Genomic DNA, 27,858 nt, shown 5'->3' with positions numbered 1-27,858 from the left:
CGTGCCCAATCCAGAGCTACAAGAATGACATTTTCCCATGCCCATTGGTAACATTTTGAAAAGAAGCTGATCCAAGACCACGGAGAAGCTCAGGATCCCTGTATGAAGGCACAGAAAGAAAAGAACTGCCGTCCGTGCACATAGGTGGTGCTTACTGCCATCTTTTGGAATGCCAGAGAAATGCTATAAAAGTGCAGATTCAGTCGGACACCTGAGGAATATGTGGTTAGAAGTATCGATCAGAAACATTGTTTTAATGACTGCAGTAAGGATGCTGTGGGGTAGGTCTTAATTACACATCTTCCCTTTGACAATCAGACTTCACTGGCAAGACATTCCTAGGTCAATGACCATATGTTTAATCTCAGGCTGTCAAATGAGGCAAAGCACAATTCCAGTATATCAAGGGATCACCTCTTTAGAGCGATGAACACATTTACCCAATGAAACAAATGTCTTTCCAAACCAATGCTTTCCCTGTATGCAGAATCACAGGTGTGAAGAGGGATGATCTTAGTACAGGAGGGCACTCAAACACCTACGGCAGCCTTTCAGTTAATGGTTAACCTGTACGTGAAGTTTCAGGTGGTGGGCACTGGCGCAAATATTTGGGAACAAGTATTTATTTTTCACAAGGCTTGCTGCATCGCAGAAAAGAAAGGCAGAAAACGGTCAGTGTGACAGTAGGGCTGAAAAGGAACCTGCCAGAGATTTAAAGAAGCCAGACGTTTACAGGGCCGGACTGGGAAGTCAAAGCACCCCCAGCAAATTTTGTCAGACCAGCCTCTGTACAGTGCATAGCGAGTGCAGCCAGCAAGCCGGACCACTACAATGGGGGGTTGGTGGGGCAGGTTCTCCTCAAAAGAACTCTGGGAAAATTTGTCATATTTTCAATTATATTAGCTTTTAAAGCATAGTAAAGGATGACCTTACGGTGCACCAGGGTATGACAATATGTGTTGGGCTCAATGATTCCATATCACTCTCCAATAGTGCCTCATCTCTCCATTGCCCCTCTCTCGCATGTATTTTAATTAAGACCACCTCTCATACCAGCATAGGGTGTCAGAGCACTTTACATCACACTCACATACAGATACAATAAACCATACATGTGTAAATTGTGTAGAAAATGTTACATGAGGCAAAGGGGACTACAAGGTGTAGGATGCACATGCTATCAATACTGGTAAGCACTGTTTAGGAGTGCTGAAGCACAAAATCAGGATTCAGAACTTAACTGTGGTTAGGGTTGACGTTAATAAGAATTTATTTCTACCCAAACATACCTTTTTTTTTGCAACATCAGGATAATTAAAGACACTGGGAAAAAACACATTTCTAACCTGCACCATGCAGCTTGAATGCAGCTCTTTAAGGATAGTTCGGATTACGAATGCAACTTTTGAATGACACCGTAACAAAAGAATCTCTGTGGCAAAAGCAGTAACCACTGAGGTATGCACATAAAAGATTGTTCTGGATATGCATGGTAGACGTTCTTTGCAGCAGGCATATTAACCCTTTGCGCTACCTTCGAAAAATCATAACTACCACTAGACAAAACTCCCATCTTTCTCCAGCAGGTACATTAATCACCAGAGTTAACTTGCCACTTTTATTGATGCCCAAAAACAGCTGAATATACAAGGAACTTTGCAGTGCTTTTGAAAACTGTTGCAAAACTGGCCCCCACTTTCAAAACGAGCCCCACCATTCCAGCCTTCCCGGCCAGTCCAACCTTGGTAGTGTAGGCGGGGAAAGGGGGGGGGGGGGGGGGGGGGGGGGGGAAGAGGGGAAGAGAAAGAAGAGGCATGTGGTCAAATAATACTGATTAGCCTTGGGATTCTGCAACAATCTGCCTTTGCAGTTTTCCCCAAAATTAGGAACTCTGTAAATGTTTTCTCTTAACGTGAGAATAGAATTTACAGTGGCAGGCTGATAAAATGGTGCCAAATTAGAGCACAATAAGTATGGAAAAATATTTGTTTGTCAATGCTCACTGATCTGTGGGGGAACAAAGTATGTAGTAATCAAGTGGACAATAGCAGTCAATACATTTGCGTTTTACTAAGTATTGTGATTAGTTCCACTTCCAAGCTTCTAACAGATTCGAAGATTGTACAAACCTGGCCCTTTTTGTTCTTTGAATAGGCTTTATTGTTGAATTGTTGCCATTTTGATTTCTGAACTTCACGCTCCTGCTCGAGTTCTTTCATTCTCTGGGCTTTTTTTAACGCTTTCTTCTTTTTATATTCTCGTTGTTGTGCTATCATTTCTTTTCTGAAATTTCAAAGTAAAACCATCTGTTTAAATTTCTAATTTAAAAGACAAAGAATTAGGCATTGACTTACTGCTTTAAGTTTGACACTGTAAGGACATCTAAGGAGATTACAGTAGGGTCAGAAGCTGACCTACAGAAAGGCAACCACATCAGAGAACCATTCTTTTAGGTCACCAGTGTTCTCTACAACAGCACTGAGCTTCTTCAGAATCCCATGCATGTTAGAACAGAGTTCTAGGAAACAAAGTCAAGGTAGTGGGACTAAGTCTTCATAGAATGCACCATGACTTGAGGTGGTTAGTGGTGACCTTGTGATCACCAGTTCAATGTACACAGATGTCGCAAAATTATACTGTGCAAGGATATCTTACTTACTTGTAATTAGGGCTCCCAGATTTATGGTATTTATTTTTTGTCATTTCCGTCTGTATTTATCCATATTTATTTGTTGCCAATTTTATCTGGATTTATCCATATTTACAGCTGAAACTGCTATATTTCCACATTTATTTAACCAATAAATATGCAGTCATGCTTGAATGCCTGCCATGTTTCAGGGATATGATCACCCGCAGAAGATAAATAAATGCACTTATAGGAAAATACGCACATTTCGGTATCAGCCTTGTGCATATTTACTGCTGTTTAGGCCTCTTTACTAAAATTATTTTCTTTTTTAACCCCCTTGCCTATCAGTCCACACATTTATTGGCCTGGCTGTCATGGCAAAGTACATTTAGAATCACTCAAAAAGCACCCAAATATCTGTTTTTATCCACATTTAAAAATAAATACAGATGAGAAAATAAATGGTTTTCTGTCTGTATTTATCCGTAAAAACGGAAAACAGGGAGCCTTACTTGTAATACTAGTTCTTCATCGCAAGTATTCTCACTGAAGGAACAAATGTAGAAGAGTCCTGTATAAGTGCGGGGACCAGGAACGCTTCCTTTTGACATTCTTCTTGTAGGTATCCCCCTTACTGTTTAACAGCCTGTGAACGGCCAGCTTAAACGGATTTCTACTGCAGAAAACTACATCAATGTTTAATTATATTCACTGAAAAAACCAAAAGGTTAAAGTGAAGTTATACTTGGGTGAAAATGCAAGTCACAAAATAAGGGTTTAAAAACCCGACAAACCACCAAAATTCACCAATTAAAGTTTACTAATCCAACTAGAACTTGCATCCGATATGCACCGCGTATTACCTCACATATACTACACTCCTGTTTAGTGACATCACTGATGACACCTTAAATTACATCATCCAACAAGGGCAACAGTCTGCTATATTCTGAAATGTGTTTAGTAATGTACATCTAAAAAATTCTATACTTTTTCTACTGCTAATGAGTGGAAGCTTTTGCAACATGCTTGGCCACCTAATGAGGCTTCTGTGTAGATGGAGTGGACTCTCCGTGAACTTATGTACATAGTGCATGATGTACATACTAAGGGCAGGGCTATTTAAAAGGGTATGGATGTCTGGAGTGAACAGCTTCCCTGTGTAGAGCAGTGCACAAGGAACGGCTGTGTTTAGTATGGGCTTGTCCACCTACTGTACTGGTTTGTAGAATAGATGGATTAACACTCGTGTGGTTGATGTCAGTGATTTAATCGATGCGGTCATTGAGACTGGTAGGGTGATGTACTATGTGAGGTCATTAGCAGATCATGGCAGGAGAGCAAGTTATAGTGCGCACATTAAACTATAAATGATGAATTTCGGAGGTTTTCAGAGTTTAAAATAGGACGTTTTGATTGACAATTTCACCCAACTATAACTTGTCTTTAACCTGTGTTAAGTGTATACCTATTTTGGGTGGGGGGTTTAAGAAAGATCTTATTAACATTGCCAACCCCACAGGCGGCCAACCTCGAAGGCTGCGTGGTGTTGGCCGCAGATCCCACCAGAGTAAGAGAGCGAGTGGAGGGAAGCATGGGTAGGAAGGTCTGCCCTTGCCCCCACAGGGACATTGATGGGACCTGTGAGAGCTGTCAAAAGCTGGTGGGCTTTAGGATAAAAAAAAATTGTACTTTTGAGTCCAGAGGACAAAGGCCAGGAGGTCAGGGTACCTCTACTCTGCCCAATAATCTATGGTTTTATTTATCTTTTCAAGATACAGGGACATAGTCGGTTTGCTTTAATGGTGGCAGCAATAGTTTCTTCATGTTGTAGCCAGCCACAAATCAGATGTCTCGATACAGCGGGACTGCTGGAACGACTAATGGGGGGGGGAAAAAAGGTCCCCGCAGCCATCAGATCGGTCTATTTGCGGTCCTGCTGGACATCTGCGGTGCAAACCATCTATATCTTTTTTTAACCCTAATTTCCTGAAACCAGCTGATCAGATTTAACACCAAATCAAAAAGCACAGTTTAATTCTGTTCGGCTTTTTTTCCCCTGTATCATAGTCTAAAATTCCCTATGAAAAATATAGTGGGGAAAAAGCATTTTGGGACCTTCCCCTTTCTCAGCAATCACTTGACGGGTCACCCCGAAAGCTTCCCTTTCCAGTAAGGAGCTCAGATGGATGAACTGTTTGGAAAGTTTTCTTGAGATTTGTCAAACTGAGCTGGAGTTATTAGCAAATTAAAAACCTACTTCATATGGAAAGTCTGGCCTAATTATAACTACATAGTGATGAACACATACATATTTCCAATCAACATTGCAGTGTTTAGAGTAGAAATGTGCCATAGTGTTAAAAAAATAAAAAAAATAAAAACTGAAAACCTGCTCTAGAAGCAGAGAAAAATTAAGGGAAATGTGTCAATTCAAAAGTATAAGCTGGATACAGCATATACGGTATCTTTTAGAGGACCAGTAATTTCCATTACCCAGCATGCACTGTAGTGGTAATTTGCCTCACACCTCAATTTAAAAAAAAAAAAAAAAAAAAGGACAGTATGATGTCCCGAAGGTAGTAAAAAGTGGAGCCATTGACAACCGGGGAGTAGGGAGCATTGTTTAGGACTTCAGTGCATGCCTGTGATGCAGAACTAGGGTTAAAAGTAACATTTCATACTGCGCCGTAGGATTTTCACTGATCGTCAAACGCAGAAAAGAGTACTAAGCATATTCCACTTTGTAGTTGTCAATGTATGGAATAAAAATATATAGGCATGCCGAAAAATAAAGGATAATGTTACTTACCCAGTAAGCATCTGTTCTTGGCATGTAGAGCTGTAGATTCACATGCTTTGCAAACTCCTGCCATCTAGTGTTGGGTCTGGATGTTTGCAAGTTTTTGTTCGAAGAAGTCTTTCTAGTCACGAGGTAGGTGACTCCTCCTTTCGGTGACAGCGCGCATGGGCATCGACTCCATTGTTAGATTGTTTTCCCGCAGAGGGTGAGAATGGAGTTAGTATGTGTAGAATAGAGATGTCCATGCGTATGAATGTGAATTAAGAACTACAACAACTACAGGAGACCGGGCTGGTGGATGGGCGCATGTGAATCTACATGCCACGAACAGATGCTTACTGGGTAAGTAACATTATCCATTAGAGGCATGTGAGCTGTAGACCACATGCTTTGCATAGACTATATAGCAGTAAACTCCCAAAGCGGTGGCTAACCTGTAGTAATTGTAGTTGCTTGAAAGAGTTTTAAGTACTGCTTGGCCTACATTTGCCTGTTGTCTTGCTAACACATCTACACAATAGTGTTTGATGAATGTGTGCGGTGTAGACAATGTTGCTGCCATACAAATATCAGCAAAGGGAATATTTGCCAAGGCGGCCATAGTAGCCCCTAATTTGTGAGTAGAATGCGCTCTAGGGGGTACTCACAAAGTTATCTTTGCTTTAACATAACATGTTTGGATGCATTTTACAATCCATCTTGCAATACCAGACTTAGATATAGAATTACCCTGTGAGGTGGAGAAAAAGCAACAAATAGTTGCTTTGTTTTCCTAAATGCTTTGGATCTTTGTATGAAGTAAAGAAAGGCACGTCTAACATCAAGTGTGTGTAAAGCTCGTTCGGATCCAGAATCAGGTTGAGGAAAGAACACTGGTATCTCAACTGATTTATATGAAAAGCAGAAACTACTTTAGGGAGAAATTTAGGATTGGTACGAAGAAGCACTCTTTGTGAAGTTGAAAGAAAGGCTCTTGTATAGATAATGCCTGAAGTTCACCAACTCCCCTTAGTGAGGATATCGCTATGAGGAAAGCCACTTTCCATGATAGGAATTGTAACTGACATTTGTACATCGGTTCAAAAGGTGGACCCATTAGCCGTGTAAGGACTATGTTTAAGTTCCACTCTGGTGCAGGGGGAATTCTTGGTGGTAGCACCCTTTTTAATACTTCCATGAAGGCTTTCATCACTGGTACTTTGAACAGAGATAAGTGTTGTCTATTTTGCAAGTATGCAGCCACGGCTGCGAGATGTAAATGAATGGATGTGCAAGCTAGTCCACATTGCTGTAAATGCAACAGATAACAAATTACGTTCTGTACAGAAGCATCAAGTGGATTGATATTGTTGTTACAATAAACAACCTGTTTCAATTTCTCTGCATAACATGCTCTAGTAATAGGCTTTCTAGCCTCTTTGAAAATATTGATACAGTCTGGTGGCAGTTGTAAAGAACTAAACTATGACTTCAGGAACCAAATCGCTAGGTTGAGTTCTCTGGGATTAGGAGTTCTGATTTCTCCATGGCTACGAGTGAGGAGACAGGGTGCGAGATACAGCTTTTGATGTGGAACCACTGAGAGTTTTAAAAGGATGGTGTACCAAGGGTGACGAGCCCATGTGGGGGCTACTAAGATTAGTGTGAGGGACGTTTGTCGGAGATTCCGAACTAGTAATGAAATTAGTGGGTGAGGCGGAAAAGCATAAGCAAATATCCCTGACCAATTCGTCCATAGAGCATTGCCCTTGTATGCTGGGTGTAGGAACCTGGATGCGAAGCTTGGGCATTTTGCGTTGTGTACTGTGGAAAACAGATCTGTGGAACCCCCCATTTTTTAAATTGGGGAACAACAACTTGGGGGTCGTGTACTTGCTGTGTGTGTCTGCTGTGTGTGTCTGCTCAGCAGGTCTGCAATCTGCCTGTCTACTCCTAGCTTTGCGCAAGGCGCGACAGTTGGAGAGTGAGTCCGTCCCAGTTTCTGTAGGTAGTACATTGCTGTCATGTCTGTGCTAAGACAGTTTTGCCTACATGTTGGGTGAGAAAAGCTTTGAGTGCTAGGAACACTGCTAGAAGTTGCAGGTAGTTGATGTGGAGACGTTTAGGATTGTCCGACCACAGTCCCTGTACTGTGTAATGTTGAGGATTGGCACACCAGCCTGTTAACGATGTGTCTGTTGTCAGTATAGTCTGTGGAATCGGGTCTATGAAAGGCTGGGTTTTGAGGGTTCCACCACTGCAGAGAGCGATGAGTGCGGCTGTCTACCAACACTAGATTGGTTAATAGACCCAGTGACTGATTCCACTGACTTGCTAAACATTCTTGCAGAGGACGCATGTGAAGCCTAGCATGAGGTACAATTGCAATGCAAGATGCCATCCTTCCCAGTAGTTGCATAAAGACTCTGGCTGCTAATGATTGGTTGGGTTGGTATTTTAAGTGTGGCCTGAATATAGTGAATTCTGACTACGTTGGGAGTGGCTAGAGCTTGGAGTGTGTCGAGAGAAGCGCCCAGATAAGATTGCACTTGTGCCGAACACAGGTGAGACTTTTGTGCATTTATTGTTAAACTTAACTGGTGAAGTAGGTGCACTGTTGTCTGAGTGTGTAGAATACAGTTCTGGTAAGTGCCCGCTTTGACAAGCCAGTGGTCCAGGTAAGGGAAGACATGTATTCATGGTCTTCTGAGATGAGCAGCTACTACTGCGAGACATTTGGTGAACACTCTGGGGGCTGTGGTGAAGCCAAATGGAAGTACCTTGAACTGTTAAGGTCTGCCTGCTATCACAAACCAGAGGCATTTGCGTTGAGCGGGATGAATTGGAATACGAAAGTAGGCGTGCTTTAGATCTAGAGTAGACAAAGTTGCCCTGCTGCAAGAGAGGAAGTACTTGTTGAAGAGTTACCATGTGAAAGTGCTCTGACAATATGTGTTTAACTCGGAGATCTAGAATAGGTCTCAAGGAGCCGTCCTTTTTGGGAATGAGAAAGTAAAGGGAATAAACCCCTGACCCTTGGTACTGAAGTGGGGCTGGTTCTATAGTCCCTTTGAATAATAAAGATTACACTTCTTGTTGAAGCAAGTGCTGTGGTCTGGTGATGTTTTGTGAGATCAAGGAGGAATGTTTGAAGAATTGTTGATAAGCTCCAGGTAATAACCATGTTGGATAATTCCAAGCACCCATTTGTCTGTTATTGATTTCCAAATGGGGAGAAAGTCTTGAAGTCTTCCTCTGACAGGTGTGGAATAGTCTGAGGAAGTGTTGGGAAGTAACTGTTTACTTGAGGAAGGGGGCAGTGTGAAGGGTGTTATTTTTACCTCTACCCCTGGGACTGTTTCCCCTATAACCTCCTCTGAAAAATCCTCTTGTAAAAGAGGATTGGGAACTGCCTTTGTAGGAGGAGATGTTCTGGTCAGTGCTTGTGGACTTGGACCCTCTCCTATAAAAAGAGCGCCAAAAGGAACCTCTATTAGAGGGCTATTGAAGCGCTCCCATCGATTTTGCTGCGTTGGTGTCCTTTTTCATTTTTTTGAGCGCTAGTTCGACTTCAGGGCCAAAAAGATGCTTATCAAAGGGTATAGCAAGGACGGATTGTTGGACTTCAGGTTTGAACCCTGATATCCGCAACCATGCGTGTCGTCGTAGTAAGATGCTAGTATTTACTTCTCTAGCTGTGGTGTCAGTTGCATCTAGAGCGCATCTGATAGAGGCATTAGAAATTTGTTTGCCTTCCTGGACTAAATCTTGAGCCTTTGCCTTATGCTCCTCTGGGAGAAGCTGAATTAATCGTTTCATTTCATCTCAGTGGGCTCTATTGTATCTTGCGAATAAGCCCTGCCTATTAGCGATACACCATTGGTTAGCTGCTTGCGCAGCCACTGGTTTACCCGAAGCATCGATCAGCTTAAATTCTTTATCTGGGGGAGGGGCATTCCCAGATGCTTGAGAGTTAGCCCTCTTTCTAGCATTTGATACTACTAAAGAGTCAAGTGGTAACTGGCCCTTAATAAAAATAGGATCTGTGGGGGAACATTTATATTTTTTATCTACCTTAGAAGTAAGGATTCTGGCATGAACAGGATCTTTAAAAATGGTCTGTGTGCCTTTACATACCCTTGAAAATAGGCAGGGTACCACCGGACTTATGGGATAAGAGTGTGTCAAAGAGAACATTTTCCTCTAAAGACTTTATGTAGCTCCACCCCATGGTATTCTGCTGATCTAGCAATAAGCTGTTGGTAAGACAGATTGTCATCAGGTGGAAATGGCCTGGCAGGATAAAGATCTGGGTCTGTGTCCTGTGGAGGATCAGTTGTGTAGTCCATCCAAGGGTCTGGTAGTTGTGCATGGTCAGTGTCACCTGTGTGAAAATGAGGTAGAGGAGACTGACTTGGTGTCATCTGTAATGGATCAAGCTGCGGTGGTGGAGGAGGAGATGGAGTGTATGGAAAGGACTAGTGCCTCAACTTTTTTCTTCAGAGGAATTTTGCATGGGATTTTATCCTCAGAAAGCTTGTGCTTGGATGGTGTTTTAGCATGGATATGCCCTGTGTCAGGGTGAATATAACGCTTATTCTCTTTTGGATCCAGTTTAGGACTTACAGTGTATGTTTGGATCCGGTTGTGTTGTAGGCAAGTTTCTGCTTTTCAGCACCAAAGCTTTCAGAGGCGAGCCGGAATGTCCTTTCGGTGCAGAGTGTTTCAACTCAGAGGGATGTTTCTTAATTTTCGGTGTAGAAGGTTTCGGTTCGGAACCCATCATGGATTTTGAGCTGGAAGATTTCGGCTCGGAAGTGGGCTTTGGCTGACTCGGTCAGAGAGTTTCGGTGCCAAGCCATGAGGTGGAGTGTTGGGTACCTCTTCTTGGTCCCGAAGCCTTAGATTTTTTTAACGAGGGGAGGGGGGGGGAAGAGAAGAGGTGTTTTAGCATCTGGGTAGCAGAGCACCAGGGGCTCTGATCACGCAGAGGGTTAAATTCTTTTCCTGATGATATCTCGGGCCTGTTTTACACACTTTGGGGTCGTTTTGCTCCTAGTGGTAAGCCCTAGCCGCCTGGGCACATTCTTCAGGCCTCCAAGATGGTGAACTTTGCAGGAAGCCAGTTCCACTAGCTCCCTGCACCAGCCTGCCTGCTCTCTCCCCACTGGAGCTTCGCTCTTCCTTGGCACAGTAGTCCAGTTCTTTCCCAAACTAGTCCCTAAGGGGCATAAGGGGGATCAGCTTCCCCGGTCCAGGGTCAACGGTCGTCATAGTATGAAGTCTTATAGGCATCAGGGGGTTAATCCTTCCAGTTGCCCATGGCTGCCGCCTCCAGCGCCAGTATCCAGCAGAAAAAGTCAACCAAAAGGGAGCTCTTCCCCTTGTGCAAGATCTCTTAAGAGGGGCAGAAGGTTCTAGAAGCTAGACACCTCTGGCCTATCCTGGGGTACCACATCACCTCTCTGCCTCTGTCCAAACGCTTCTGCATAGCATGCTGGGACAATTCAAAATGGCATTACCCAGAAGTCACTAGTCACATCTCCTATGGTGGCCTCAGCCCTGCCCCTAGCGGACATCACTGCCAGGGCCTTTCCCACAATTTTCAAAGGGGATCTTCTGTGCTGGCTCTAGAGACCTGGGCTCCCTCCTTTGTACCAGGGACGGGCCAACCCAAGCACACTGCAGAGTGACAGCTAATTAACTGATGCAGATCCTTCATCCAAACACATTTCCTTCTCAGGAGCAACTGTTAATTGCTCCCTGTGTGGAGAGGCCTTTGTTCCTACTGCTGGAGAGAAATATAATTAACTTAGTACAGCAGGGTGACAAGAGGCCTGTGCTCTGACCCAGAGCTGAGCCAGAGAAATAGGACAACCCTGGATGACCTATAATTTGTAAAGATAGTGTCTTGGAACTCTCAGATTTGGGTTTGGCATTTGTTTTCCATCCCATTTCAGTACATCACTGGCCTCTGTAAGTCAAATGGAAGCAAAACTGCACTCTAAGGCAGTCTCCTTCATAGGTGTAAATGGAGTATCACTGCAGACAAGACAGTAATCAACACAGACTTTCCTGATTGGTGTTTACCAACATTATGAGGCATACCTCAGGGTCAATATCTAACCCTGTAGAGTCCCTGCTGCGCCAGGCTACCTATGCACAGTTACCTGGCTGCACAAGGCAGCTGTCTCACGCACAGCCCTTAAATGTGCACATTTGCAACTAGCCAAGTGCCCCTTACCCTTGCTGCGTTGCAGTGGCATTATCTTAGAAGGTGGACACTGGTGGTAAGCACGCACAGTCCATTTGAGTGTTTATCGTGGGTGAATCACCAGTATATACTCATCCACAGTAAAAGATCAAAAACCAGGTGATCAAAAAAGCTAAAGATATGGTAGTATTTGATGGACAGAACCCATCGCCTCACACCAATCCTGTTCAGAAGGCACCATAATTTACAAGGAGATTAATCGTCCATCTAATAGTTTTAGTTGTGTGAAAATACAACCTCAGAACTATTTATTAAATTTAGTGAATATAGAACTCTGCTGGAGATGAAGGATGGGGAAAATACAAAAATATCCATTTACATTAAGACTGCAGACCTTACAGAACTCAGCGGACAGACGCCTCCTCTACCTCCCCAAAGGGACCTCACACCCAAAGAAACTCCACTGGCTCCCGTCCCCAAGAGATGTCAATTCAAGATAATGACCCACACTACAAAGCCCCGAACAATCAAGGGCCATCATACACTAATAACCACCTGAGCTTCCACCAACCCTCCTGATACCTGCACTTTGCCTCCCTCTCCCACCCCCACATCTGCGGAAGCAATAGTGGAGGACGCTCCTTCTCATATCTCACAGCAAAGTACTAGAACGGCCTCCCTCTCCACCTCCGACCCCACCATATCATTAGGAACTCAAAAGGGGACTCAAGACCTGGCTGTTTAACTAAGTAAGCCCAAACTTCTTGGTTCCCAGCACCTGGATACTCTAGCAGGTGATTAGCGGCCCTTTATAAATCCGGTTTGATTTATCAACATTAAAGTCTGATATAATCTTGGGCAGTAAAGAAGGATTTGTTCTTAAAACTACCCTAATGTGATGAGTCGGGGGCTCAGTCGACAAAGCCTGTAGCTCACTCACTCTCCTTGCAAATGTAATTGCGAGGTGCACTTTAACTGAAAATAATAGGCATTAAGAATTTGCCAAATGCAGCAAATAAAGAAATATTGCATCTTCACGACATGAAAGGAGGACCATGACTTCAGGCAAGGCACCAAACAAATCTTTTTCCTTAAGAAATCTCATACACTCTGGAGGTAATTTCAAGTGTCCCTATTCTATGATCTCAAGAGCCATGCTGCCTAATTTAAGAATTGTATGTTGGGATGGAGGCTCTTTCGTTCCATTCTGAAAAGTAGATTGTGGTTGCATCGGAGTCTCTTGTGAGGTATGAGCGATAGGTGAAGTAGCTCTGAAAACCACATCTGTCTTGGCCACTCCAGCACTATTAAGATCTTGGTAGATGAAGACCACAAACTTGATAATCACGGACTGTAGCATTGGTATTGGAGGAAAAGTGCAATAAATCTGTTCAACTAAGTCATCAAACTAGCATTGTCCATTGATTGCGGGTCCCACATTCTTGATCTATATATAGACCTGACATTGTGTGTGGTAGCAAAAACTCCAGTCTTGAAAGATAGACTGCAAAATATAGTTTTCTACTTCTCATTCAAGGTCATCATAAAACTAATCTGCTAAGTAGGTCTGCATGGGGATTTTGGAGACGGGCAGATGTACTGCTTGAAGAGATAGTTTGCTCTACTGCAACCAATGCCATATTGCCAAAGCCTCTAACATTGTTCTCGATCCCGTTCCTCCCAGTTTGTTGAAAGAGTACATTGTGGTACCTTCCATCTGTATTATAACTCTGTTTATAGATAGCATTGGTTCTAAAACAATGACGGCAAGATTGACGGCCTCGAGCTCAATAACGTCAATGTGGTAAAGAGGCTGTTGCAGGGACAACCGACCCTGAATTGAGTGATTCTTTTTAGAGAAAAATCAGCAACTATGGTCAGAGTTGGAAGAGTCTGGTGCAACAGGATTCCTTTGAGATTTCTTGGTTGAGCTACCACAGAAAACGAGTGTTCAGTCTCTTGATTTAAGGAGATTCGGTCTTCCCCCATATCCATCTTGTGTTCATTGGTTTTCCAAGCATTGTTGTAGACGTCTCATATGGAGATGGGCATTGGGTACCCGAAAAATTCAAGATGCCATGGATCCTAGCAGGGAGGCGACTCATCTCACTGTTGGTCTTGTGGCATGTAATCACTTGTGACATTAAAGAAATACACTCTTTCCTCTAAAGGAGACACTTCTCCTTTTATTATATTCAGAGATGAGCCTAGATAGGTTAAGATTTGAACTGGAGATGTGGTTTATTTTTCCAGATTCACCCATAGCCCGAAGTGGTGTAGTCAAAGTCCTTTTGTCCTGGCATAGTATGTGAGCCTTCAGCCAGTTGTCCAAATATGGGTAGACCAATATCCCTTTTCTACGAACAAAGAAAAGTTGCCACCACTGCCAATAATTTTGAAAATATTCTTGGGGCTGCCTTGAGGCCAAAAGGCAGTTACTTGTACTGGTTATGGGTTTTGCAGACAAGGAAGGTGGGAAATGTCTCAAGTTTCACTGCAACTGTAATGTGGAAACAAGCACCCCATACATCCAGAGAGCACATCCAGTCTCCTTTTATCAGTTAAGTATAAATCTGAAACAGTGGTAATAATCCAAAGTTTTGCCACTTGATGCACTGTTGGCTTGTCTGAGGTCTAATATGGATTGGAATTATTGTTTAGAGACTTTCTTGGGCACCATAAAATATCTTGAATAGATACTTTTTTTCGTGATCAAGAAATTGTTTCTGGAGAAGCAACACAATTCAAATAGAGGGAGGAAGAGGAAAAACTGGGTTCAACCTCCTCAATATCGCCTTATCAATAGAAAAAAACGGGAACCCAGCAGGGAGAATTACAGAGACAGGAAAATGTGTTACTACAAAACATCTGAAAGAGTGGAAAGAAATCACAATGGACAGATGGGTCATAGTGGTTACAATATCCAATTCAAGTCTCCACTGCCCTTGATTCCAACAAAAAGGATACACCACTAACTACACCAGTTGCACCTGGAGATGTTGTTGCTGCTCCAGATCAATACAAAAAACAGGAACCCAGGTGGGAGAATTATAGAGACAGGAAAAGTTCTCCACCGGAAAAGGAAAGAAAAACGCTGTTTTTCTTCTAAAAAAATCCCTCACCCACCAGGGTTGCCCCTTGGTGGCATGCTTCATCATTGGGGTTCTTCCCGATCCGCAACGGACTGGGGCGTGCTGCGACCAAAACGAATACGCGGGAGAACTTAATGGTGTTATAAAATGATAAAGGTGATAGAGTAGGAGGGGAATGGAGGGAAGGTGTTAAGCTAGTTTAAAAGAACCCGACTAGCAGGTCTCTCTACTTTATTCCTGCCTCTAGTCGGTATGGTTTAAAATCAGGGGTTGGTATGGAAAACATAGGATATGAAGCTTAGCACCTTCCCTCCACTCCCCTCCTATACCATCGCCATTATCATTTTATAACACTATTAAGTGCTCCCGCGTATTCGTTTTAGTCACAGCACGCCCCTTATCTGCAGAGTATTGGCAACCCAATGATGAAGCATGCCACCAAGGGGCAACCCTGGTGGGTGAGGGTTTTTATAAGAAAACAACGTTTCTTTCCTTCCATGGAGAGCTTTTCCGGTCTCTATAATTCTCCCACCTGGGTTCCTGTTTTTTGTATTGATCTGGAGCAGCAACAACATTTCCAGGTGCAGCTGGTGTAGTTAGTGGTGTATCCTTTCTGTTGGAATCAAGGGCAGTGGAGACTTGAATTGGATATTGTAACCACTATGACCCATCTGTCCATTGTGATTTCTTTCCACTCTTTCAGATGTTTTGTAGTAAGACATTCTCCCACCAAAGTGGCGAACCGAGCAGAAGGAGTGTTGAGCTCATGGAGTGTTGTTCAGCGAGAAAGATTTACCCAGAGCGGAGTCTCTCCAAGACTGCGGACATCTGCCACAAACCGATACTGGGGTTGAAGCTATTGATGCTGATGTGACCATCGGAAATAGAGCCATCGAGGAGGCGGAACCCTCTATTGTGATATCTGGTGTCTCTGCTATGAAATTGGGAACAATAAAATCAGTTCTAATTTTCCAGGTCTACTGGTCTGAGAGTCTTCGACTCCTCATTTTTTCTCTCCATTCCCTCATCTGCAGGAGGATAGAGCCTGAAAATGGTACTATTAATTACTTTTTGTTGAGCACCAGGCTTCAGAGTAGTGAGACAAAGCCATGATGCACACCGCTGAGCAATGCCATGAGAAATGTGTTGTCGCCAGCTCCGTAGCATTAATGGCTGCACTTATGACTTCATTTGATACAAGCGGTCCTTCATTTAGAATCTCCAGGAGTCTAGTTTCTAACTTGCAATAGGATTCCCCAAGAGTCTATCACATCTACCAAAGTGCAGAGTCACTTGCTGTTTTTAGATGTGTAGCTGCAGAACCACATACTTACCAACCCACTGCATCCATCATTTTGCTCTCCCTTTCAGGAGGTTGGATTATGTTACTTACCCTGTAAGCATCTGTTCTTGGCATGTAGTGCTGTAGATTCACATGCTTCGTATACTCCTGCCATCTAGTGTTGGGTTCAGATGTGTGCACATTGTTTTTCGTTAAAGAAAATCTTGAGTCACAAGGTAAGGTGACTCCTCCTCTTGGAAATACTGTAAATGGGCATCAACTCCATTGTTAGATTGTTTTCCCGCAAGGGGGTGAGAACGGAGTAAAAGTAAGTATCAGTAAAGAGATGTCCATGCATATTAAAGTATAGTTAAGAACTGAAACGACCATAGGTGTCTGGAGAGGAGGTTGGGCCCATGTGAATCTACAGCACTACTGCCAAGAACAGACGCTTACAGGGTAAGTAACAATCCGTTCGAAGCATATGTGGCTGTAAATTCACATGCCTTGCATAGACTGTATAGCAGTGTCACCCGAGAGTGGTGGATGTTGCAGTTGTTTGAAAAAGTGTACGTAGTACCAGCTGTCCTACATTAGCTTGTTGGTATGCTAGAACATCAACACAATAGTGCTTAGTGAAAGTGCGAAGTGTAGACCATGTAGCTGCTTTACAAATGTCAGCTATGGGGATGCTGGCCAAGAAAGCCACAGATGCCCCTTTCTGTGAGTAGTTGTGTACCTGGGGGGTACAGCTAAAGTTAGTTTAGCTTTGATATAGCATGTCTGAATTCATTTACTGATCCATCTAGAAATGCTTGCTTTAGAAATGGGCTTTCCTTTATCGAGGAGGGGGCGGTGCAAAAGCAACAAAGTTGTTTTGCCAAAGTCTTTTGTTCCATCAATACAATGCATAAATGCTCTTTTGACATCTAGTGTATGCAGAGCTCTTTGTGATACAGTATCTGGTTGAGGGAAGCAAACGGGTAGTTCAACTGATTGGTTAATGTGGAAAGGAGGACACTATCTTTGGAAGGAATTTTGTGTTGGTACGAAGAACCACCCTATCCCTGTGTAGTTAAAAAAAAAAAAAAGGTTATTTTAAGTTAGTACCTGCAGCTCACCAACATCCCTCAGTGAAGTGATGGCAATTAAGAAAGCAACCTTCCAAAATAGAAATTGGAGGGGGAATTGTGTAAGTGTTCAAAGGGTGGACCCATAAGTCTTGTGAGAAAAATATTGAGATTCCAAGCGGGTGCAGGTGGGACCCTGGGCGGTGTTACTCTTAAGGCCTTCCATGAAAGCCTTAATAACTGCCACTTTGAACAAGAAGTGTTTCCGGTTTTGTAGATAGGCAGCCACTGCCCCAGGATGTAAACGTATGGAAGTGCAAGTAAGGACAGAGCGCTGTAAATGCAAAAGGTAACAACGTTTTGCACAGATACATTGAGTGGATCAATATTTTGGTTACGAAAGTAAAAAAACATTTTCAATTTGGCTGTATAACAAGCTTTAGTGGTAGGCTTACGTGCTTCCTTAAGAATGGTCATACATTCTGGTGGCAAATTGAGGTACTCAAATTCTAGAACTTCAGGAGCCAAATCGCAAGGTTTAGAGGTCTGATTTCACCATGGTTCTAAGTGAGAAAATCCGGGGAAAGTGAAACTTCTCGCGTGGAACTATGGAGTTCGAGTAGTGTGAAGAACCAAGGTTGTCAAGCCCATGTGAGAGCCACCAGAATGAGGATGAGACGTTTGCCTGAGCTTCCGAACCAGACAGGGAAGAAGAGGGAGATGCGGTAAAGTGTAGGTAAATATCGCTGTCCAGCTCATCCATAGCCCATTACCTTTGGATAGGAGGTGCGGGAACCAGGAGGCAATGTTTGAACATTTCGCATTCTCTGCGGTCTTCAAAGAGGTCTATTGCTGGAAAGCTTCACTTGGAGAAGTAGGTGAAGTGGACTAGGGGGTTGAGTTCCCACTCATGGACTTGTTGCCACAACCTGCTGAGGTCGGCAAATTTGTTGTCCTTACCCGGAAGATGTTCAGCTAACAGATGGATTTTGTAATGTATTGCCCATTGCGAAATGGTCAGAGAGGTGTGACAACTGTAGAGAGTGTCTCCCCGCCGCTTTTAGGTCTCGCCTAGCGACGCAGCGCATGCGCTGCTCGCCTTGGCGAGATCTATTTAGGGTTGTGCGTCCGAAGGGGGACAGGAGATGTGCACGCGTAGGGACAGAAGTAGTGCATGCGCACGGCATCTCTACCCTGGCGATCTCAGCTGCTCGTCTCAGACTATTTCAGCTGCGTTCGTTTTGTCGGCAGCATGGCTCGACCGTAAATTCATATGAGCGCCTTTTCTGCCATCTAGTGGCTCGGTGAAGAATGGTCACTGTAAAATTAAAAAATTAATTCTTCAACGTTGCCCGGGCGAATTCCAACGAAAGTCGCGCTTGCAGATTAGACACTCCCTGCTATCGAGCTAAAGACGGGTTAGCGGCGATGTTTACACTAAACGCTGTTTATGAGTGCAGTAAACTCTCAGGCCACCATGGCGGGATCATATAACCCAGAGCCCTGGTGTTAGCGCATCCTGAAACAGGCCCTGGGGTGGTTCGGCAACGCATGTCTTTGCAACAATACAACTCGTTAAAGAACAAGGGCTAGAGATGCTATTTACTTCTAATGCCCTGCTGTTGACAGACTGGCTGCTGTGATCACGCACCGAAACAGACCCTGTAGTGGCACTGCGCCATCGCGCGTCTCTCCTGGAGGCCCCGAGGCCACTCCAATAGGAGCCCGCCGAGCACTGCAACACATGGGCCAGAAGAAGCCTCTGAAAGAAGCCTGTGACTTCATGCTGCTAGATCAGTGCGTGCCTCACACAGCGCCTGGGAGCACTATATGTGGAAATTACATATCTGCACTATTTGGCATCCTTTGTTGACAAATGGACATTACTTTATAACCGGAACCAATACCATAGCTTAACTTCACTGTAGGCCCTATTAACTGGCCATTCGTAATGCGAACCTAGTATCCAAATGTTTTCATCAACGTTGCATCGTCTTGGTCGAATGTTAGTCTGTGACAACTTATTTTCACTCGACATTTTAGATATTACAAAGATGTCAACTAGGGATTCTTTACAGAAACAAGCATTTACAATGCAATTGGTGTTGCGTTTGCGAGATTTTGAGCTATTGGCATTGTAAATGGCAATGCTTTTTATTTGTGTGTTTAAAAAAGCTGCAATAAAAGACATTGTCATTTATAATACCAATAGCTCAAAATCTCGCAAATGCGAGACCTATTGCACTGCAAATGCTTGTTGTATATTGTACATGGCTTTCATATTGTCCGTCCAGACTAAGACAACCGTGCCTATGGGGTAAGGTAGAAATGCTTTCAGCGCTAGGTGAACATCTTGAAGCTCTAGGTAGTGGATATAGAGATTCTGGTGTTTGGTGCCCTCGAGACGCTGAACTGTTAGATTGTGTAGGTGAGCACCCCACCCTTGCCTGAGCCACTCTGGTAATGCATGATGCCATCATTCCCAAAAGACGCATGAACGTTTTTACTGTTAAGTACCGATTGGCCTGAAATTGTGGTAGCAGTGTTTGAAAATGTTGAATTCTGGCTACATTTGGACTGGCTCAACCTAATGGAGTGTTGAGCATAGCCCCTATATAGGGTTGCAGCTGAGAAAGTGGAAGATTGTACTTTTGGACATTGATAGTGAACCCCAATTGATTTAGGAGGTTTATGGTAATCTGAGTGTGTTTTCACGACACAGGTGTGTAGGGCTTTGATAAGCCAGTAGTCTAGATACAGGAAGACAGGAATGTTGTCCGTGTAGATGCACTGCTACGCATTTGGTGAACACTCTGGGTGTAGTAGTGACTCCGAATAGAAGGACATTGAATTGGTAATGTTTTCCTGCTATCACAAACCGGAGATTTTTGCGATGTGCTGGGTGAATGGGGATGTCCTTTAAGTCTACTGCTGATATGAAGTCGCCTTGACCTAGAAGTGGAAGCACCTATTGAAGTGCGACCATATGGAAGTGCTCAGATTGTATGTAGAGATTCAGAGGCAGTAGATCTAAAATGGGCCATAGGAAGCTTTCCATTTTGGGAATCAGAGTAGAGGGAATAGGCAATAAACCACCCCCCCCCCCCGACCCTTGATGATGTAGAGGAATTGGCTCTATAACTCCTTTGAGTAAGAGTGCGTGGCACTTCCTGCTGGAGCAGTTTTTAATTTTTTTTTTTATTAAAGTCAGGTCATAGTATAGACATAGAAACAGAAACAGAACATTTACTGCTGTTAGTTGGTACAACTTTTATTAATATACTGTACATCAACATTACATATAGTACAGGATGGATTGCATCCTTTAGTCCGAAATCTCTTCAGTCGGCAGCTCGGGTGGATCACAGATATAGCCCCTGTATTTGTTCCATGCTCCCCATACCTTCCCCCATTTTCGGGGACACCCTTGGCTGACATATGCCGCTTTTTCTGCAACCATGGCTGCATCCATGTCTCTGCACCAGTCATTGAGCGCTGGCGAGCATCCGGAGCCCCACAATCTAGCTATATTACACTTAGCAAACATCATTCCCAGAGTTGCCCAGTCTTGTGCTGGATGGGTAAGATTATTGGGTTCCCATATGTTTAATAGGCATCTTTTGGGTTCTGATACCACTGACACTTCTGCTTGCGATACAGTTCTCATCACTGCTACCCAGTATGGTACAATCGTCAGATACTGCCATATAGTGTGATAAAATGTACCCTCCTCCCCGCACTCCCGCAAACAGAACGGATGTGAAGCATGCCCTATTGTGTGCAAGGTTAATCTAGTGTAGTACGTTCGGTGTAGTATCTTGAGTTGTATTAGTCTTAATTGTGAGGTTATTGCTACTTCGCACAGGGATGAAAGTGCCATCTGCCAATCTGTCTCGTCGAGATCCCCCAGGTCCGAGAACCATTTGTCCCGCAGTGCTTGCATTGGGTCAGGTAAGTTATTAACTAGCTTACAGTAAGTGAGGGAGGTGGCCTTTTTGTACATATAGTCAGTCAGTAACCTGTCCTCTAGGGGAGAAGCCTCCGGCAACGTGGTGTTTGGTGGTATAACTGTCTGTAGAGCATGCCTGATCTGCATGTATCTGAATAGTTCAGAAGATGCAAGTTCGTATTGTTCCTGCAGACGTTCAAACGTGATCATCTCGCCCTTAATCCACAAGTCACCCACCGTAGAGATGCCTATTGCGTCCCATCTATGGAATCCCTTACTATTTCTGAGTCGTCAAAGCCTTTGTGTGTCCCAGAGTGGAGTGAGCTGTGTGATAACCCCCTGCCACCCCAGTTTTTTATGCGCCGAGTACCATATATTAACAGTATGTGCTGCTGGTCTAATTAGTGGATTAGACCTTTGTTATTTAGTGCCGCCATAATGCCCTCTTCTACCAACCCATATCTTTCCCTTTGAAATGCAGGGTCCGTTTGTGGGGCGTGCATCCATTGATTGATTATTTTTAACTGTGCTGCCCAGTAGTACAATTGTATGTTTGGGAGAGCTATGCCCTCCATCATACCAGCCTCTAACCAATTCATCCACCGCAATACGGGCTGGCTTGTTTCCCCATAGTAAACTGGAGACCTCTGCCGCTATTGCTTTAAAATAGCGAGGCGGTACTGGAAACGGGGTGTTTTCTAAGGCATATAAAAACCGTGGAAGTTCCATCATTTTAAAAAGCGTTGCTTTTCCAAGCAGTGTCAGTGGTAAAGTATTCCAGTGTACCGCATCTCGTTTTAGACGTTCCAGGGGTGGTGTGAGATTTTTTTTGGATGAATTACTCAGGTCTGGGTGTCACATATACTTAAAGCTTTCAGCTGTGATCTGTGGACTGCAATCTTTAGGGAGTTGCGGTGGTGGGCCACAGAGTATAAAGAGGACCGATTTGGACCAATTAATGGTGTAACCGGACTGTTGACCATAAATATAGAAATTTAAAAGCACCATAATGGAACGCCTGGGTGATGCAATGTATAGTAATAGGTCATCCGCATACAAGGAGACGCGGTCCTCCAAGCCCGCCACCCACTTAAGCCCTCGGATGGTCGGTTCCCATCTAATCCACGTCGCCAGCGGCTCCAACACAAGAGCAAACAGTAACGGAGATAGGGGACAGCCCTGGCGAGTTCCGCGCCTCAGTGGGAAGTCCTCCGATATGTGACCATTTGCTGTAACATGCACCAAAGGTTTTGAGTATAGCAGGTGTATCCATGCACAAAATTTAGGGCCGAAACCTAAATGTTTAAGGACCGCAAAGTGGAAGGGCCACTCCACCATATAAAAAACTCCATGCGGGCATCTAACGAGAGAATAACAGCTGGCTCTTGGATGTACGGTATACGGGCCATCACTCCATGCAGGCGCCTCAGGTTAAGAGCCGTGTTCCTACCAGGCATGAATCCTGACTGATCCAGGTGTATTAGGGACTTAAGGTGCAGGGTTAAGCTTGTCGCAAGATGTTTAGCTAGGATTTTGGCTTCAGCGTTAATTAAGGATATTGGGCGATATGAGGTGCGTTCCTCAGGAGGCTTACCCGGTTTGGGAATCGTCACTATGGTGGCCATTTGTTGGTCCCGTGGGAGTTCTCCAGTTTTTAAACTTTCGAGATGCATATTTAAGAGGTGAGGGAAAAGTATGCCAGCCATCTTTTTATATAGTCGGGGTTGTATATTCGTCCCTCAGAGCGTCAGTTTCCCAAAACTTAAAAAATTGTTAAATTGGGTAGAAGAGGCGTGGGGCACGAGGCTGCATCAAACATACCCTCAGCGGCAGCAGGATGCAGAGTGCCAACACAGCATCTGGCGCCCAATCCAAATCAATGGGGGATAACGGTCTCACACAAAGGCTGCAGGCTTGGACCAAGAAGATGGATGAAGGAAATCAGTGGCTGGGCCGTTAGGTTCAGATGTTGTGGGTCACCGGGTCACAGTTGGTCAGGCTCCTCAAGGCCTGGGAGTGCAGGGGTGTCCTTTGAGGTCAGAAAAGCCTTACCGAGCTAGTCGCGGTTAGGGGGTCCCTCGTTTTGAGGCTGCATGCGTCATCGCAGAGTCCAGGAGGGTCAGCCCACAAGCGACTCAGGATTGCTGGGGAATCTCGCTGGGATCGGTGGACCACTTGGACTTGAGCCAGAGAAGTAAGGTGCAGTGGTGGATCTGGAAGTGGAGTGTTGCGGTTCCACAGGTCAAGGAGGCCTTTCTTTTTGAGTTTCTTGTGGAACAGGGTAGCTGTTCTCTGGAGTTCTGGTCTTTGTTGAAGGCAGCAGTCCTTTCAAAGGTTTTTAGAGGTTGCTGAGCTGCAGGACGAGCTGTTGGTTTTCGCAGGATCTTTGAGGCTGCAGACAAGCTGGTATGGCTGGTGCCAAGTCAGTGGGTGTCTTCAGTCTTCATGTGCTGCACGGCTCTTATTCGTCAAAGGTGTGCCAATTGTGGAAACAAAGGTGCAGTTCTGGGAGAGAAGACAGGCACTGGGAACCTGGTTAGCAGGAAACCAGTGCACATTCAGTCAAAGAGCATCAGAATCAGGCAAAAAATGAGGGGGGGGGGGCAATAACCATGTATAAAGGGGCTCTCTCCTTCAATCAGGAGGTGGTGCGCCAGCTGTAGTTTGTGAGTTAGCATTTTAATTTGAGGCCAGCTTTCACCAGATTCACTAGTTGTTTCAAATGCCCCTAAACAGGCTGTCAGATGGTGCAGCCTTATATTTCTTATCTACTCAAAGGGAGATAATGAGAGCCCATGCAGAATCCTTAAAAATGTCATCTGCGTGGCGCATCATGCCGTTAAGCATTGGAAGAGATTTTTCACCAGTTAATGTCTCAAAAAAAAAAAAAAACTCTTCCATGGATTCTTCATGCAGTGTAACCCCATGGTATGCTGCTGCACTAGCAATAAGCTCTTGATATAATGAAGTATCAGGAGGTGATGGTTTGGTGGAGTATAGGTCTGAATCTGTATCCCCAGAAACGGGGGGGGGGGGGGGGGGGGGGGGGGAGGAGTGGGGCGTCAATGTCATAATCCTGCCAGGGATCTGGCGGTGGTGAGCAATGTGTCATCATCCCACCCCATCTGCATTTGGATATGTATGTGGAGTTCCCGGAGGTGAAATATTTAAGGGATTCTGTGGTGAATGCAGTACTGAAGGTAAAGCGGTAGTGGTTGTATGCGAGTAGGAGAAATAGGGTGCAGAGGACTGGTAGCCTTGTTCTTTTTCTTTATGGGCAGTGGAAAATCAATAGCTTCTTAAAAAGGTTTGCCGCTTGGTAGAAGGCACGGATATAGTCTTTGTAACAATGTGGCCAGTGTCTGGAAGGATATAGATCTGTTTTTGTTTGGGACTGAGTCTCTCCTGCAAGGTTTCCAAAATAGGGTATGGGAGTGTAGCGTGAGCAGATTTTGGTTCCTAGGGTTACGGAACCGAATCAGTTTTACTTTTCAGAACCACAGCGGTTGGAGCTAAAGAGGTGGAATCTCGGCGCGGGTCTGGAAGGCTTTATGTGTGCTTTCGGTGCAAAGCCCTGTGGTGGTGTAGCTGAAGCGAATTCTCTGGGCGGACCATGGCCAGAAGGCAGTGGTGGCCCAGAAGCCTTTTGCCTTGTGGAAACAGTTTTAATGTGGGTAGGTGAGGGGTTTCAGTACTCAAGCGGCAGATTGACTAGGAGATCGATTTGGAGTCGCACAGAGTCCGAAACTACAACCGAAAAGGTCACCTCTTCTTCTGCCACAGAAGCCTCAAGATATTTCTGTTCTTGTTCAACATCTTCCCGTCTGAAGATATCAGGTGTGTGGTTCAATGTCACATCTTTGCATTTCTCTGCGCCGTGCCAGACGGTCCCTAAGGGTCTTAAAAAAAAAATAAAAAAAAAAATCTAAAGACGACAGGCCTCACAATCTTCTCTGTTTTCAGGTGATACGCACATATTGGAGACCTTGTGAATGTCGGGCCGACAGTACTTATAAAGGCATTGAGGGCAGAATCGAAACGGAGTCCGTTCTATCAGCAGAGATTTATCGATGGAGTCAAATGAGAGTAAAGGGTAGCCTGAACACGCAATTGAAAAGCGCCAACCCGAAGAATCAGTCTTCTAAGCTTTGATAAGTGAGGAAGGGAAAACGCATTCGAAACAATGTTGATGATGGTAAAGAGGATTATGTATACCTACAGCCCTGAGTGCGTGCCTTCTTTGGTGGAGCAGGACTGTTTTGAGATATACATACACACACACACACTTTTCTTGGGACCCTGCACGGAGACAGACTATTCTACATTTAGGACTATACGATGTAGAAAGACTGCATTTGACTTCTTTAAAATGGTCATACAGGATGGGTACAGACTGCAACACAAAGTGCTCACCCGTGAATACTTGAATTACATAAACCTTCTGTGGAGGGTTCCTCCACTGATAAAAGAGGTTGTCCAGAACATACTAAGCTTCAATTTGGAAGCACTGTAGCTTTATCTGCTAATAGCATTTGTTAACTGAAGAGAGAACTGTACACAAACATCTAAATCCACTGATCCTAATCGAAAGATGGACCAGTATTGAAAAGGTGAGTGATCTGGTTGTGTCAGTTTAATGCGTCACAATTTTGTTGTATGCTCAGTCAGAACAGGGTTTCCATTAAAGAAAGAAGTGCCAGGCTGACTAAACTAAATTTCAAAACATGGAGAGTTACACGGATGGATGACCCAAGACCACAAACTAATACTTTAGGGTCCCTATTGGACCAAGGTAATGAAGCTAAGCATCCATGGGTTCCAGTTCTTCAAAAGCAACTATTCTATAATTGACTTAATCAGAGGTCGGAGTGTGTGATGGAAGGCTGCTTGTAAAGGACAAATGTCTAACTGAGGATCTTGAAACAGAAATGTAGGACTTGGAGATGCTAATGCTCATCACCTTCATGGTACCATTAAGGGTGTGAAGTAAATAGAGACTTAGTCTTTCTTGCCGATTCTATCCCCAGCTAACTTGATCACCATCTCCCTCAGATGCGGGTGCTGGTGATGAAAAGGACCTACAAGAAATCGGATTGCTCGCTTTGGATTTAGTGCAAGGTTTAGGCAGACATCAGTAACTTCTACATTTTTCTTACAGACCTTTGTATGGAGCCCTTTCTACTTTTTAGTTGAGCTTCAGGAATGAAGGAACAGGTCAAAAGGGAATCGAACATCTTTTAGGACTGTGATGATAGGTCAAACTATTTCTTTAATGCAAGTCTCCTTTTCCCCAGTTAAGCATGATTTAAAATAATGATCAATGCTTGTTTCTACTATGTAATTAACAGATGGTCAGCAAGGAGATACCAATAAAAGAGATTTACTTATAAATGGCTATTATATACAGTTGGTCTCGTGTCAAAATCGGACCTGGGAGTTTCGCCTTAATGTGCAACTTGGATGCACGATTTCTCATATCTAAAGGGGCTCTCAAGAATTCAAGAGAAGTTAGTCTTTCCGTCTAGAGAAATTGGAGCGCTGGGATATGGAGGCTACAGAACAAAAATCTTTCACAGTGAACAAAGGCTTAGGAGTATGTATCAAAGGCCAAACACCAGCACCTTGCTTTGGATGTTGAACGCAAGGAATCGAGAGAGGTACATTTTCAAATGGTAAAATGCGCTCACTTTTCTGTCTCAAGGTAACTAAATGAATCCGAACAATTAATAAAAAAGGGGAATACAATTACATAAACCACCTACTAGTACTGAAATTAAGAGTTCTAAGAATTCAAGAGAAGCGGCCATTTGGCTTCTGTGCCTTTTGCATAGAAAGAGTTTACTCTAACGAGCAGCTGCATAGGCTGTGCATAGGCCTTGTGACAAAGTTGGTTTCTGATCATTAAAAGTTACAGAAAATGAAATATAAACTTCAGAATTCAAAGAACCAATGTAATGGAGAGCATTTTTTCACGCAATTTAAACATACATTAAACAAAATGTTTATTGTACAGGTTATACTATATGAATTGACCTACGTTTACAGTTTTCATAACTATTTTCAGATTACTCACTTGGACATGGGTTTATTTCCACTTTCCTCCTTTGCCTTCCTTCCCTCTTCCACAGGCTTGAGGTTAAGAAGCGGTATGACCTCTGCATTGCCATAACCACTGAAGGTGATCGCTGCTGTCCCGTTCTCTTCATCAATTTCTTCGATCTCTGCTTCATACCACCTGTAAAGATATCACGGCTGTAAGCATGTGAGTAATGGTTTAAAACTCAGCCCTACAATAACTACACTATCATTTAGTATCCACATGCTGACTCAACGCGTTACTTCTAAACATTATCTGAAACAGATAAAAATGGCAAGACAGACAAGCTTAAAAACAGCTTGCTTAGTTTCCAGCTGCTTACTTAAAGTGACAGAACTAATAACCAGATAACATGATAAGTCCACAAATCCTCCACTCAAATGTGCATTAACTACCCACAAAAAACACCGATTGTAAATACATCAAATGTTCAGTTATTCATGGTAAACTCAGTTGCTTTTTGTTTAACACAAGCAGCTCCAAGTTGACATCTACTGTCAATATCTAAAAGGTTGAGAGTGAAAGTGCCGCCCATGAACTCCCATTTCAACGTTCAAACGCTTCTCCTCTGTAGCAAACCCACCAGTGTTTACTTGCACAAAATTGAAAACTTGATGGCACAGCCTGAACCTTTGCTTTCGTGGATTTGAGTATAAACCCATTTTACGACCGGAATTAATGAATTAGGAACATCCACAGCTTAAGTCTTGTAGCTATCTTAATAACGAATTTCACAAACT

At 43.8% G+C, this 27,858-nt stretch overlaps 1 protein-coding gene across 1 annotated transcript in view; it reads right to left on the bottom strand.

Moving 5' to 3' along the window:
• Positions 1-27,858, bottom strand: part of SMNDC1 (survival motor neuron domain containing 1) — a 108,892-nt gene that overhangs the window by 5,315 nt on the left and 75,719 nt on the right. The window contains exons 4-5 of the mRNA XM_085603433.1: positions 27,095-27,256; positions 2,130-2,283 (exon numbers count right to left, since the gene is read on the bottom strand). Of these exons, the coding sequence (XP_085459559.1) occupies positions 2,130-2,283; positions 27,095-27,256 (316 nt within the window). The remainder of the gene's footprint in view (positions 1-2,129; positions 2,284-27,094; positions 27,257-27,858) is intronic.

Source organism: Triturus cristatus, chromosome 1_2 (assembly GCF_964204655.1).
Source record: "Triturus cristatus chromosome 1_2, aTriCri1.1, whole genome shotgun sequence".
NCBI classification, from domain to species: domain Eukaryota; kingdom Metazoa; phylum Chordata; class Amphibia; order Caudata; family Salamandridae; genus Triturus; species Triturus cristatus.
This window is presented reverse-complemented; position numbering and strand designations above follow the sequence as displayed.